Below are 14,254 nucleotides of genomic sequence, written 5' to 3' on the forward strand. Positions count from 1 at the left end.
TGGCCTCGCTGGCAGTGGGGGTGGCCTCGCTGGTGGTGGTGGCCCGAGTGACGGTGGTGGCCCGGATGGTGGTGGTGGTGGGGTTGACCTCGCTGGCAGTGGGGGTGGCCTTGCTGCTGGTGGTGGCCTCGCTGGCGGTGGTGGCCAGGATGGTGGTGGTGGTGGCCAGAATGGTGGTGGTGGTGGGGTTGGCCTCGCTGGCAGTGGGGGTGGCCTTGCTGCTGGTGGTGGCCTCGCTGGTGGTGGTGGCCAGGATGGTGGTGATGGTGGTGGTGGCCCGAATGGTGGTGGTGGTGGGGTTGGCCTCGCTGGCAGTGGGGGTGGCCTTGCTGCTGGTGGTGGCCTCGCTGGCGGTGTCCCTGCTGGTGGTGGTGGTGGCCCGGATGGTGCCATTGGTGGGGGTGGCCTCGCTGACGGTGGGGGTGGCCCTTCTGGTAGTGTCCCGGGTGGTCATGGTGGTGGTGGTTTGGAGCCAGCTGTGAGCCAGCGCCTGCTCAGGCGTCATCCGGAGATTCGGATCCCATCTATTGGGAGACGCACGGGGAGGGAGGGGAGGGATGGGGGGAGACACACACGTGGTGAGAGGGGCATGGTGAGATGATTTGACAGGGTGGGAGGTGGGGGGAGAGTGGGGAGATAGTGGCGTGGGGGGAGAGATGGAGAGGGTGGGAGGGAGTGGTGGTGGGTGGTGAGTTGGTGGCAGAGCTGTCAAACCGTATGGTTTATTCCGTATTCTTGTGCAGGGAAATTGTGTTTTCAGGTCTGTATGGAGTGCAGCCGTTTCAATTCTGGGCAACAACAATAATTCGTGTCTATTTGTTTGTTTGTCCCTTGTGATGGGACGTTGCAGGATGAACGTTGAGATTTATAAGGGTCACGGGGTGACCAATAATGTTGTGTCTGTAGTAAGGTAGGGCAGTGATAAGGTGTTGACAGGTATGGGGTGCTGAGTGGGGGTGAGTGAGTGGGGGTGAGTGGTGTGGGGATGAGTGGGGGTGAGCGAGGGGTGAGTGTGGTTCGTACTGCAGGCAACGGCTGACGAAGTCCACCAGCTGAGGGTGGTGGCCCTGCAGCGCGCGGTGCAGAGGGAGGCTTCCCGGTGCCACCTGCTTGGACAGGTTGTAGGGGAGGCCCTCAGGGTCTGCAGAAACAGAGAGACGCACGCAGAGTCACCAACCACCACGTCGCCCACATACCCGCCCATCCACTTACCTACCCACCTACCTATAGACCTACATACCCACCAACTCACACACCTGCCCACTTACCCACCTACGCTCACACCGACCAACTCACCCACCCACCTATGCACTTACCCACCTACCTATCCAGTCGCCCACCTACCTACCTACATATCCACTCACCCACCTACATACCCACTCTCCCACTGACTAACCCACCCACCCACTCACCGACACACTCACCTCCCCACCCACCTACCCACCCACTCGCTCACCCACCCACCTATGCTTCCTAACGACTGTTACAAAGATCCCCAACCCCCACCCCCCCCCCTCCGGGATAATCAGAGCGCCCCCCCCCCGCAATAGAGCCCTATAAGAGCCTCACTGCCACCCCCCCATCTAACAAAAGGGAATGGGTCACGTTGTTGGCGCCAGCCTGCCCGAGCCTTCGACTCACCAAAGTAAGTTGTCTTGTTAGGTGCTTCGTCCACCATCTTTTTCGGGGGCATGCCCAGGATCTGCGCACGGTTTCGGACAAAGAAAAAAGGAGGAGGGGAGGGGTTACAGCCGGTGTAGCCTCAGCGGGCCCATTGGGGCAAGTGCCGTCTGTCAGCGGTGAGTAGTGGTGGAGGCAGTGCCTGTCGAGGCCGGCACTGTGTACAAAGACAACAATCCCTCCCTCTCCTTATTAGACTCATCTCATTGCTAGGGCAAGTGCTGTTAGTAGCGAGCAGCACCTATGAAGGCCAGCACTGCGAACAAATACAACAATCTCCCCTTCCCCGTATTAGCCTCATCTCATTGCTGGGGCAAGTGCTGATTCATCGCAAGCAGCACCTATAAAGGCCAGCACTTTGTACAAAGACAACAATCCTCCCCCCCCTCCACGTCTAAGCCTTATCTGATTGCTGGGGCAAGCACTGTTAGTCGCGAACAGCACTTATGAAGGCCGGAATGGCACACAAGGGGGTGGGTGCCCAGCACCACGCCCGGCCACCTTTGTCTCCCCCAGTGGAAATGTTTACTACACACCGCTACACCAAGTACTCGTTTGAGGCTGCGTGGACCTATGAGAGGTCCAGGACCAGGTTAGATATTCCTCGCCGGTTGTTTGTGGACGCCAGACGAACCAAACTCTATGAGTATTGGTATCTGTGGGTCTGCATGGGTCTCTATGTGTATGGGTCTCTGTGCAGACCCACAGAGACCCATATCCATAGAGACCTGCCCGCCCAGCCACCCACCATACCCACCGTACCTACTCACCATACCCACCCACCATACCCACCGTACCCACCCACCGACCGTACCTTGATGCAGTAGGCCAGGTGTTCTGTGTAGGTCCGTGAATCAAAGAGATACTTGCGGGTGGCCAGCTCGGCCACGGTGCAGCCCAGGGCCCACATGTCCACAGCACAGGTGACATAGTAGCCCAGCAGCAGCTCCGGGGCCATGTAGGGCAACGTCCCGCACACGTGTTGGGCTGCACAGCAACAACAACAACGACGATGAATATAAAATAGCCCCTCCGTCAACAGCGACGTGGGTTGAACAGGTTTCTTTTTTCGGTCGGTTAAATGCCTAGTCGGCTTCTGCGACCGATATTTCACGGCGGAGGCGAGTTTTTGGGTTGGACCACGTACTCTGGCTGCCCGCCCGATGATGATGCTCAGCTGTAATCGCTCGAATTGTAAACGTCGAAGTGGATTTACATCTCTAGCACACCGGCTAGTGATGTGCAAGTGGCGATTTGGAGCGTCCTGTTCACGTGACGCTGAACCTCACTTACTGCCTGCGTCGGATGGCGGCGGGTTTGACGACGCAACGTTTACGTTGACGCGAGCTAACCCTGAAAAAAGAAACTCCACGCACGCAAAGCCACTCACTTTTATGCTTCAGGTAGGAGCTCCACCCGAAGTCGGTGACCCTGACTTTGCCGGCCGCGGTGAGCAGAATGTTATCCTGGACAAAGGGGAGAGACAGAGAAGGAATTCCACGCTCTGAGGTTACGGCAAGAGTGTCCAGCCAGCAGTGGGTCTATCACGCAAAGTGGCGCATTCACACCCACACAGGCAGCCCCCCCCCCCCCTCCCACTTTCGGCATGGGCTATGTGCCTGAGACTCGTTCAAAGTCGATTTAATAAACTACTAAACCTATTTGTTTTATGTTACTACCAGTGTGTAAGGCCCCGCTCAGCTGCTGTGTAGCTATTCTATCAGAAACGACCTGGCCATTACGTAATAACATCATCATCATTGCGTGGACATTTATAGCAGCAGCCAAACACTCTAAACACATGTTTCAACAGGCCCATAGAGACCCATACACACCCACAGAGACCCATACTCATAAAGACCCACACAGATATAGAGACCCATTCTCATAGAGACCTACACAGACCAACAGAGACCCATTCTCATCGAGACCCACACAGACCAACAGAGACCCATACTCATAGAGACCCATGAAGACCTACAGAACCCCATACTCATAGAGACCCATAAAAGCTGAAATAGACCCATACTCATAGAGACTCACACAGACTTAGAGAGACTCATACTCATAGAGACCCACACAGACATAGAGAGACCCAAACTAAAACTAAGCTATGTTTTACTTTACTAGGAGTAAGGCCCCACTCTGTGCTGCTGTGCAGCTGTTTTGTCAGAAGCGACCTGGCCATCACAAACGATAGCTCAACCAAGTGGGCTGATATCATCATCATCATCACGCGGAAATGTTAAAGCAGCGGTCAAATACTTTAAACGCTTGGTGATGTTGATTCTGAACATGGAGGGAAAAACCGGAGGACCCGGAGTAAAATCCACGTGACCACCACGGGGAGAGAGAGACGCAGACTCCAAACATACAGCAGGCGTCAGGGTCGGGATCGAACCCACGACCTCCTGTATACCTCGCGAGGTAGGTAACATCTCCTGCTACCTCCTCCATCTGGAAGGAGGAGGTGGCAGAGTCACAGTAGAAGGACGGAGCCAGCGCATTGACCCTGCGATCAACCATGGCCGGCCTGCCTCTACGGTACGAGTGTCCACCTCGTCCGGGATCGTCTTCACCGGAGGTAAAGTGACCCCACCACCAACACTACCACTACCTCCCTCCAGATGGACGGAGCCACCGCATCGACCCCGCGATCAACAGTGGCCGGGCTGCCCTCCGCGCCAGCTAACCGAGCGCCCCGATGAGAGGGCGCGACCACCGTGCCCGCTCCGCTCACCGGCTTGATGTCCCCGTGGATGATGCCCCGCCCCTTGGCGTACAACAGGAAGTCGAGGATGGCCCTGGTGTACTCCCTCAACCGCCTCACGTAGATTCGCCTGATGCTCCATTTGATCATGACATCGTAGAGGCTCTTCCTGGCACGACAACAATGACGACGACGTTAAAACCCCTTACCCGTTCCGATGACGTCCGCAGGGCGACCCACAACCCGGAACCCAAACCGAATGTGCCACTTGGTTAGTTTTGGCGGGGGGGGTGGGGGGGGCGGGTATTAAATAAAGCTATTGGGGAACAAATTAGAAAATTAATCCCCCGCCCAACTTTACCGCACAGAAGTGTGGTCACCACATCTGTGCCTCTTTATAAGGAACGGAACAGGTGGAATTCTCCACAAAATCTGGCTGTCGCCTGATGAAGCTGGTTGTAATTACTGGCGAAACGTACTCAGAGATCGTAAATGTTGTGGCTTGGCTGTCCAACACACCGTTGTGCTGTACCATTATACTAAACTATACACTACACTACTATACACTACACACTAGTGCTGTACTAGTGTGTACAGCGCTAGTGTGTGACAACCCTTACTAGTTGGCTGTGTCGGGTGGTGGCGGGTTAAACGACGCAACATTTATATTTTTAAGCGATCTAACCCAAAAATACCTCTATTATGGATTATAATGGTCGCAAAAGCCCAGCATGTAAAACTCAATTAATAAATGTGATAAATCGATCAATCTAGTTGCCTGATCAAATATGAAATAAATATTAATTCCGAAATAAATCAACTATCGAACGGAGCAATGGACACGCACGTGGGTGGTGGAGGGGGGGAGGGGGGGAAGGTTCACGTACTTCAAGAGCTCGACGACGAGGCAATTGTGGCCGCGGAATTCGAACGTGTCCAGGACTCGGATGACTCCGTAGCGCTCATCGCTGTCCCTGCCCTGCAGCTTTTTGGCCACCTCCAGCTCCGTCCTCTGACGGACCATTGTCGAGGAGCTGGGCAGCGGGAGGGGGAAGGCCACGGAATCAACGGTGACTCTGTGTGGGTGACTCTGTGTGGGTGACTCTGTGTGGGTGACTCTGTGGGTGAATCTGTGTGGGTGACTCTGTGTGGGTGACTCTGTGTGGGTGACTCTGTGTGGGTGACACTGTGTGGGTGACTCTGTGGGTGACTCTGGGTGGGTGTCTCTGTGTGGGTGACTCTGTGTGTGTGTCTCTGTGTGGGTGTCTCTGTGTGAGTGACTCTGTGTGGGTGACTCTGTGTGGGTGACTCTGTGTGGGTGACTGTGTGTGTGTCTCTGTGTGCTCTGTGTGCGTGACTCTGTCTGGGTGACTCTGTCTGGGTGACTCTGTCTGGGTGTCTCTGTGGGTGACTCTGTGGGTGACTCTGTGGGTGACTCTGTGTGGGTGTCTCTGTGTGGGTGACTCTGTGTGGGTGACTTTGTGTGGGTGACTTTGTGTGGGTGACTCTGTGAAGGTCTCTGTGTAGGTTACTCTGTGGGTGACTCTGTGTGGGTGACTCTGTGTGGGTGTCTCTGTGTGTGTAACTCTGTGTGGGTGACTCTGTGTGGGTGTCTCTGTGTGGGTGACTATGTGTGGGGGTTTCTGTGGGTGACTCTGTGTGGGTGACTCTGTGGGTGACTCTGTGAGGGTCTCTGTGTGGGTGTTTCTGTGGGTGATTTTGTGTGGGTGACTCTGTGTGGGTGACTCTGTGGGTGGCTCTGTGTGGGTGACTCTCTGTGGGTGACTCTCTGTGTGGGTGTCTCTGTGTGGGTGACTCTGTGTGGGTGACTCTGTGTGGGTGACTCTGTGGGTGTCTCTGTGTGGGTGACTATGTGGGTGACTGTGTGTGGGTGTCTCTGTCTGGGTGACTCTGTCTGGGTGACTCTGTCTGGGTGACTCTGTCTGGGTGACTCTGTGCGTGAGTCTGTGTGGGTGACTCTGTGTGGGTGTCTCTGTGTGGGTGACTCTGTGTGGGTGACTATGTGTGGGTGACTCTGTGTGGGGGTCTCTGTGGGTGACTCTGTGTGGGTGACTCTGTGGGTGTTTCTGTGTGGGTGATTTTGTGTGGGTGACTCTGTGTGGGTGACTCTGTGTGGGTGACTCTGTGTGGGTTTCTCTGTGTGGATGACTCTGTGTAGGTGTCTCTGTGGATGACTCTGTGTGGGTGACGCTGTGGGTGACTCTGTGTGGGTGACTCTGTGTGGGTGTCTCTGTGTGGGTGACTCTGTGGATGACTCTGTGTGGGTGACGCTGTGGGTGGCTCTGTATGGGTGACTCTGTGTGGGTGACTCTGTGTGGGTGTCTCTGTGTGGGTGTCTCTGTGGATGACTCTGTGTGGGTGACGCTGTGGGTGGCTCTGTATGGGTGACTCTGTGTGGGTGACTCTCTGTGTGGGTGTCTCTGTGTGGGTGACCCTGTGTGGGTGACTCTGTGGGTGTCTCTGTGTTGGGGTCTCTGTGTGGGGGTCTCTGTGTGGGTGACTCTGTGTGGGTGACTCTGTGTGGGTGACTCTGTGTGGGTGACTCTGTGGGTGACTCTGTGGGTGACTCTGTGTGTGTGACTCTGTGTGTGTGACTCTGTGGATGACTCTGTGTGGGTGACGCTGTGGGTGGTTCTGTATGGGTGACTCTGTGTGGGTGACTCTCTGTGTGGGTGTCTCTGTGTGGGTGACCCTGTGTGGGTGACTCTGTGGGTGTCTCTGTGTTGGGGTCTCTGTGTGGGGGTCTCTGTGTGGGTGACTCTGTGTGGGTGACTCTGTGGGTGACTCTGTGGGTGACTCTGTGTGTGTGACTCTGTGTGGGTGACTCTGTGTGGGTGACTCTGTGTGGGTGACTCTGTGTGGGTGACTCTGTGTGGGTGACTGTGTGGGTAACTCTGTGGATGACTCTGTGTGGGTGTCTTTGTGTGGGTGTCTCTGTGTGGGTGACTCTGTATGGGTGTCTCTGTGTGGGTGACTCTGTGTGGGTGACTCTGTGTGGGTGACTCTGTGTAGGTGTCTCTGTGTGGGTGACTCTGTGTGCGTGTCTCTGTGGATGACTCTGTGTGGGTGACGCTGTGTGGGTGACTCTGTGTGGGTGACTCTGTGTGGGTGACTCAGTGTGGGTGACTCAGTGTGGGTGACTCTGTGTGGGGGACTCTGTGGGTGTGACTCTGCGTGGGTGGCTCTGTGTGGGTGACTCTGTGTGGGTGACTCTGTGTGATTGACTGTGTGGGTTTCTCTGTGCGTGAGTCTGTGTGGGTGACTCTGTGTGGGTGTCTCTGTGTGGGTGACTCTGTGTGGGTGACTATGTGTGGGTGACTCTGTGTGGGGGTCTCTGTGGGTGACTCTGTGGGTGTTTCTGTGTGGGTGATTTTGTGTGGGTGACTCTGTGTGGGTGACTCTGTGTGGGTTTCTCTGTGTGGATGACTCTGTGTAGGTGTCTCTGTGGATGACTCTGTGTGGGTGACGCTGTGGGTGACTCTGTGTGGGTGACTCTGTGTGGGTGTCTCTGTGTGGGTGACTCTGTGGGTGATTCTGTGTGGGTGACTCTGTGTGGGTGACTCTGTGTGGGTGTCTCTGTGTGGGTGACCCTGTGTTGGTGACTCTGTGGGTGTCTCTGTGTGGGTGTCTCTGTGTGGGTGTCTCTGTGTGGGTGACTCTGTATGGGTGTCTCTGTGTGGGTGACTGTGTGGGTGACTCAGTGTGGGTGACTCAGTGTGGGTGACTCTGTGTGGGGGACTCTGTGTGGGTGACTCTGTGGGTGTGACTCTGCGTGGGTGGCTCTGAGTGGGTGACTCTGTGTGATTGACTCTGTGTGGGTTTCTCTGTGCGTGAGTCTGTGTGGGTGACTCTGTGGATGACTCTGTGTGGGTGTCTCTGTGTGGGTGACTCTGTGGGTGATTCTGTGGGTGATTCTGTGTGGGTGACTCTGTTTGGGTGACTCTGTGTGGGTGACTCTGTGTGGGTGACTCTGTGTGGGTGACTCTGTGTGGGTGTCTCTGTGTGGGTGTCTCTGTGGGTGACTCTGTGTGGGTGACTCTGTGGGTGTCTCTGTGGGTGACTCTGTGTGGGTGACTCTGTGGGGGTCTCTGTGGGGGTCTGTGTGGGGGTCTCTGTGGGGGTCTGTGTGGGGGTCTGTGTGGGGGTCTCTGTGGGGGTCTCTGTCGTTGACTCTGTGGGTGACTCTGTGGGGGTCTCTGTGGGTGACTGTTTGGGTCTCTGTGGGTGACTGTGGGGGTCTCTGTGGGTGTCTCTGTGGGGGTCCCTGTGGGGGTCTCTGTAGGGGTCTCTGTGGGGGTCTGTGTGAGGGTCTCTGTGGGTGACTCTGTGGGGGTCTCTGTGGGTGGCTGTGGGGGTCTCTGTGGGTGTCTCTGTGGGGGTCTCTGTCGGTGTCTCTGTGGGTGACTCTGTGGAGGTCTCTGTGGGTGACTGTGCGGGTCTCTGTGGGTGACTGTGGGGGTCTCTGTGGGTGACTCTGTGGGGGCTCTGTGGGGGTCTCCGTGGGTGAATCTATGGGTCTCTGTGAGTGTCTCTGTGGGTGTCTCTGTGGGTTACTCTGTGGATATCTGTGGGTTTCTATGGGTCTGGGTGTTTATGTGGTTCTCTAAGGGTCTCTATTTGTCTGGGTGTCTCTTGGGTCTCTAAGGGTCTGGGTGTCTCTGTGTATTTCTAACGGTCTGGGTGTCGCTGTGGGTGTCTCTGTGGGTCTCTCAGGGTCTGGGTGTTGCTGTGGGCCTCTGTGGGTCTCTCAGGGTCTGGGTGTCTTTGTTGGTCTCTATGGGTCTCTGTGGGTCTCTATGGGTCTGTTAGTTTTTAGTTTATAGTTAGTAATAGTTGCACGGTAGGTATTATTTTGAAAGTTAACTTTAGTTCATAGCAGTCGTCTCACGGCAGGTTATTATTTGGTGAGTTAGTTCATAGTTAGCAGTAAGTTTTACGACAGTTAAACATTTGTTGGTTCCAATTTAGCAGCAGTTTTATGGCAGTTAGTATCTTTTTTAGTTTGTTCATATTTAGCAGTAGTTTTACGGCAGTTAGTATTTTGTTAGTTTATAGTTAGCAGAAGTTTTGCGGCAGTTAGTATTTTGTCAGCGAGTCCATAGTTAGTGGCAGTTTCACGGCTTTAACTCCAATCATTGATGATTATTTTCCGAGAGTGTGGGCCACCGCGGAAGGCCCTCTGACTCACCACAAGGGCAGCGACAGGATCTTGACGGCCACGAGCGTTTTGGTTTTGTGGTCGCGGCACTGCAGCACCAGGCCCTGGCCTCCCTCGCCGATCATCTTCTGCATCTCATAGCGGTAGTTGAGCTGTTCGTTGCGGAACTAGGAGGCGGAGGAAGAGGCGGGGGCCGGTACTCAGAGGCGTCGCAATCAGAGCGCCTAACGCTCGGTGGTGGCAGCAGCAGTCGGGGCTTCCAAGACCGCCATTTTCCACCACGGAGGTTTATTTTTGCTTGCGTGTTAGATCGCGGAAACGTATAAATGGTTCGTTAAACTGCCGAATGCTTGACTTAAAGCTTTTGTGACTGCAGGAATTCAAATTCTTGGGTCTTTCGGTAAAGTCACGTAGATAGGTTCAAAGAAAATAATAAAATATAACAGAAAACTACGACGTTTCGATCGCAACGTAAGCGGTCGTCTTCCTGTTATTTTTTTAATTTTCTTTGAACCTATCTACAGTACGTTAATTTACTGAAAGACCCAAGAATACCGAATTGCATTAAAACTTGGGGGAGTTGTTCGCCTTTTTGCGTTTATCCATCTAACACTGGGTAGTGAGACACTGGTGGTGAGACACTGGTGGTGAGACACTGGTGGTGAGACACTGGTGGTGAGACACTGGTGGTGAGACACTGGTGGTGAGATACTGGTGGTGAGATACTGGTGGTGAGACAGGTAGTGAGATACAGGTAATGAGACACTGGTGGTGAGACACTGGTGGTGAGACAGGTAGTGAGATACAGGTAATGAGACACTGGTGGTGAGACACTGGTGGTGAGACACTGGTGGTGAGACACTGGTGGTGAGACACAGGTTGTGAGACACAGGTTGTGAGACGCTGGTTGTGAGACGCTGGTAGTGAGACGCTGGTGGCGAGACACTGGTGGTGAGACCCAGGTATTGAGACAAGGCCCGAAAGAAGGCTGTTCTCTCTGGTGTAGACCAATCAGTTTCAAAGGCAATGCCATATTATCAGAGCATGTTGTTGTTTGCATGTTCACCACCAGTATGTGTTTTATTTCCAGAAAGGCTGCAGCCTATTGTTATGCTGTTAAAGGCTCCTCCACTGAGCTGCTAAGTAACTCTTCTTGTTCAAAAGCGACCTGGCCATCTCAAATCATTGCTCAACGAAGTGGCCTTATCATTACCACCGTGTGGAAATGTATATCGGAAGCCAATTGCTCTCAATGTGTGGTGACGTTGATTATAAATGTGGAAGGAAAGAAAACGGAGGACCGGGAGAAAAATCCGCGCAACCACGGAGAGAGAGATAGAGACGCAAACTCCAAATATACAGCAGGCGTCAAGGTCGGTATCCAACCCACGACATTCTGCATACCAGGCGAGGGAGTTAACATCTCCTGGCCACTGCGGCCGACGTCGTTGTGGGAGAATTAGCCAAAGTTTGCTACATACGGCGTGAAATAACTTTAACACATACACAGAGACCCAGATCTTGAGATCCTCAGAGAGACCCACAGACACCCAGACCAATAAAGACCCACACAGATCCTTAGACACCCACAGAGACCCCCAGAAACCCGTAACACAAAACCTTAACTGACTGTCTGTGTCTGGTGGTGGTGGCAGGTTACAAATTTATACTCATGCCTTCTAACCCAACAAAAACCTCTGTGGGTGTCTAATGGTGTCTCTTTGGGTGCTTCTGTGGGTCTCAATAGGAGTGGGTCTCTGTGGGTCTCTATGGGTGTCTCTGTGGCTCTCTGTGGGTGTCTCTTTGGGTCTCTGTGGTTCTCTATGGGTGTCTCTGTGGGTCTCTGTGGGTGTCTCTATGTGTGGCTCTGTGGGTCTCTATGGGTATCTCTGTGAGCCTCACAGGGATGTAGTTGTTGTTTTCGTCGTGGTAGCTGTCGTTGCTGCCGCCCCAGGGTTTGCCGACCTTGTCCACAGTGAAGAACCATACTTGTTTCATGGCCGCCAGCTCCAGCTTCTGGCGATGGCTCAGCTGGGGCCCAAAGAGATCCAGGATCTCTGCACACGTGCCAGCAACAACAACTTAAACTTTCAACTATTTCTGTTTCTTTTACATTCCAGGTAAGAGCTTCATCATCATCCTCATCATCATCTTCACGTGGAGACTCATCACTCAACTCAGACCCACAGAGACCCACAGAAACCCAAACTCGTATCGAACCATAGAGACCCACAGAGACCCATAGAGACCCATACAAGTATCGAACCATAGAGACCCATAGAGACCCATACTTATATAGATCCATAGAGACCCACAGAGATCCATGCTCATATCGAACAATAAACACCCACAGGGACCCATCGTAAAACTAAACTATATATATATTTATTTTGGCTGGTAAAGCCCCACCGAAGTGGCTGATATCATCATCTTCATCACGTGGAAATATATCGCGACAGCCAAATACTGTATACACATGTAACATGGCCACCATGACAACCCCCATCCAATATGGCTGACGTGACATCCCCCATGCAACATGGCCATTAGGACAGCCCTCATGCAACATGGCCGCAATAAAGTCCCCCTTGCAACATGGCCGAAGTTACATCCCTTACGCAACATTGCTGCCGTTACATCCCCCATGTCACATGGCCACCATGACAACCCCCATGCAACATGGCCACTGTGATATCCCTCATGCAACGTGGCCATCCTATAGACTGCCATGCATCATGGCCACCGTGAAATCCCCCACGTAACATGTCCAGAATGACGTCCCCATGCAACATGGCCATAGTAATGTACCCCATGCAACATGGCTGCCGTGACATCCCCCATGCAAAATTGCAACAATGAAGTCACCCGTGCAACATGGCTGCCATAAAGTCCCCTAAGCAACATGGCCACTGTGAAGTCCCCCATGCAAAATGGCGGTAGTGACTTCCCCCCATTCACCGATGGACATGTTTGCTCACTGCTGTTCTCACCTCGAGGCGATTTACTGCAGATAGGGCCGGTGCCGGCTGCTGACAGCGCACTCCACGTGTTGTCAGAGACTCCCTTTCTCCTTCTCGCTCCAGCTTGGCTCGTCTACACGCACACACACACACAAAAACAATATTGAGAGTAGGCTCCTCTACACACACAGACTTCAAATAAACAATAGGCCTAAGGGTCGGGGTCAAAACCACGACCTCCTGTATACCTAGTGAGGTTGTTAACATCTCATAGCCACCGTGGTGCCACAGAGTAGTGTACAGGCATCACAAACACTCACTACATCTCGCGGAGGATCGTTCCACGGTTCGGTTCGCTAGTGCGAGTTGTAAGTCGATGTTAAACAAATATATATTTCATGGAAGCTCGTTCGTAAGTGTGGGTGGTGTTTATAAGTGCGGGTGGTGTTCGTAAGTGTGGGTGGTGTTCGTAAGTGCTAGTGGTGTTAGTAAGTCGAGTGTAGGGGCCCATGCGTACCTCCATGGTGCTGATGCTCAGAGTGGCTTTGCTCACGCAGCAGTCCCCAAGGTCTCTGTGTGGAAAGCTGTGAGTGGGGGGGTGGAAGGGGGGTGGAGATGGTGTAGAGAGTCACAACACGAACTCACATCCTCACCACTGTCCCACATCCCCCCAACAGGTACCCACCATCCTCACCACGAACCCCCATCCTCACCACGAACTCACAACACGGACTAACATTATCACCACAAACTCACATGGACTCACATCCTCACCGCGGACCCAGCCTCACAAATAACCCACAACACGGACCTACAAACGTAACACAAACCCACAAGACGGACCGACACACTCACCACGAACCCACAACATGGATCTACACACTCACCACGGACCCACACACTCACCACGAGCCCACAACACGGACCCACACACTCACCACGAGCCCACACACTCACCTCGTCAAAGGTTTGGCACGGATGGCTTCAGCAGAAGTTGGACGAAGATGATGAAGCTTAAGCAGCTGAAATTTGAGCAGCAGCCGTCTCCTTCACAAACCTTCTCCAACTGTGAGGAAGCACGTGATGTTGCGACGTCACCGGTGCTGTCAGCCACGCCCCTCCGAGTGACGCGCCAGTGCGAGACCACGCCCCCGGAAGCCGCATCCCGCCCCGCCTCTTTGGGCGCCCGCCACCTCCACCCCCATCTACTTCCGCTTCCGGTCGGGGCGAATGGCGGCGATGGCGGGAAAAATCTGAACTCTGTCTGGGCCTCCTCGAGGTCGACTCAGCCTGAAGATGCCGACACGGGGCTCTGTGTGAGGTGAGTCTGTGTGTGTCTGTGTGTGGTGAGTCTGTGTGTGTCTGTGTGAGGTGAGTCTCTGTGTGTCTCTGTGTGAGGTGAGTCTGTGTGTGTGTCTGTGTGTGGTGAGTTTGTAGGTCTCTGTGTGTGTCTGTGTGAGGTGAGTCTGTGTGTGTCTGTGTGTGGTGTGTCTGTATGAGGTGAGTCTGTGGGTCTGTGTGTGGTGAGTTTGTGGGTCTCTGTGTGTGGTGAGTCTGTGTGTGTCTGTGTGAGGTGAGTCTCTGTGTGTCTGTGTGAGGTGAGTCTGTGTGTCTGTGTGTATCTGTGTGTGTCTGTGTGTGTCTGTGTGAGGTGAGTGTGGTGAGTCTGTGTGTGTGTCTGTGTGAGGTGAGTCTGTGTGTGTCTGTGTGTGGTGAGTTTGTGGG

General features: G+C 53.8%; 2 protein-coding genes and 1 long non-coding RNA gene across 3 annotated transcripts; all 3 read right to left on the minus strand.

Annotated features, from left to right (window-relative positions):
* Positions 1–1,641: 1,641 nt before the first annotated feature.
* LOC142907686 (uncharacterized) lies at positions 1,642–3,147 on the minus strand. Its single transcript, XR_012931195.1, has 3 exons — positions 3,071–3,147; positions 2,495–2,667; positions 1,642–1,702 (listed from the first exon to the last, which is right to left on the minus strand). It is a non-coding gene; the product is annotated as an uncharacterized LOC142907686 (long non-coding RNA).
* A 670-nt stretch (positions 3,148–3,817) lies between these two features.
* Positions 3,818–7,245, minus strand: LOC142907598 (dual specificity tyrosine-phosphorylation-regulated kinase 4-like). Its single transcript, XM_076057166.1, has 2 exons — positions 5,278–7,245; positions 3,818–4,559 (listed from the first exon to the last, which is right to left on the minus strand). The coding sequence occupies exons 1-2, from the start codon at positions 5,412–5,414 to the stop codon at positions 4,256–4,258; spliced, it is 441 nt and encodes a 146-aa protein (XP_075913281.1). The 5' UTR covers positions 5,415–7,245; the 3' UTR covers positions 3,818–4,255.
* A 1,922-nt stretch (positions 7,246–9,167) lies between these two features.
* Positions 9,168–11,655, minus strand: LOC142907687 (dual specificity tyrosine-phosphorylation-regulated kinase 2-like). Its single transcript, XM_076057357.1, has 2 exons — positions 11,472–11,655; positions 9,168–9,736 (listed from the first exon to the last, which is right to left on the minus strand). The coding sequence occupies exons 1-2, from the start codon at positions 11,565–11,567 to the stop codon at positions 9,596–9,598; spliced, it is 237 nt and encodes a 78-aa protein (XP_075913472.1). The 5' UTR covers positions 11,568–11,655; the 3' UTR covers positions 9,168–9,595.
* Positions 11,656–14,254: the final 2,599 nt, after the last annotated feature.

Source organism: Petromyzon marinus, chromosome 80, assembly GCF_048934315.1.
Source record: "Petromyzon marinus isolate PM22_M1 ecotype Great Lakes invasive population chromosome 80, UKy_Petmar_22M1.pri1.0, whole genome shotgun sequence".
Classification (NCBI taxonomy): Eukaryota; Metazoa; Chordata; class Hyperoartia; order Petromyzontiformes; family Petromyzontidae; genus Petromyzon; species Petromyzon marinus.

Bases quoted from the DNA above. Each gene is read 5' to 3' on its own strand.
- LOC142907598 (XM_076057166.1), bottom strand. From the start codon at position 5,414: ATGGTCCGTCAGAGGACGGAGCTGGAGGTGGCCAAAAAGCTGCAGGGC. The intron at 4,560-5,277 runs GTACGTGAACCT...TTGTCGTGCCAG, and splicing joins CTCGTCGTCGAGCTCTTGAA to GAAGAGCCTCTACGATGTCA.
- LOC142907687 (XM_076057357.1), bottom strand. From the start codon at position 11,567: ATGAAACAAGTATGGTTCTTCACTGTGGACAAGGTCGGCAAACCCTGG. The intron at 9,737-11,471 runs GTGAGGCTCACA...TCCGCCTCCTAG, and splicing joins AAAACAACAACTACATCCCT to TTCCGCAACGAACAGCTCAA.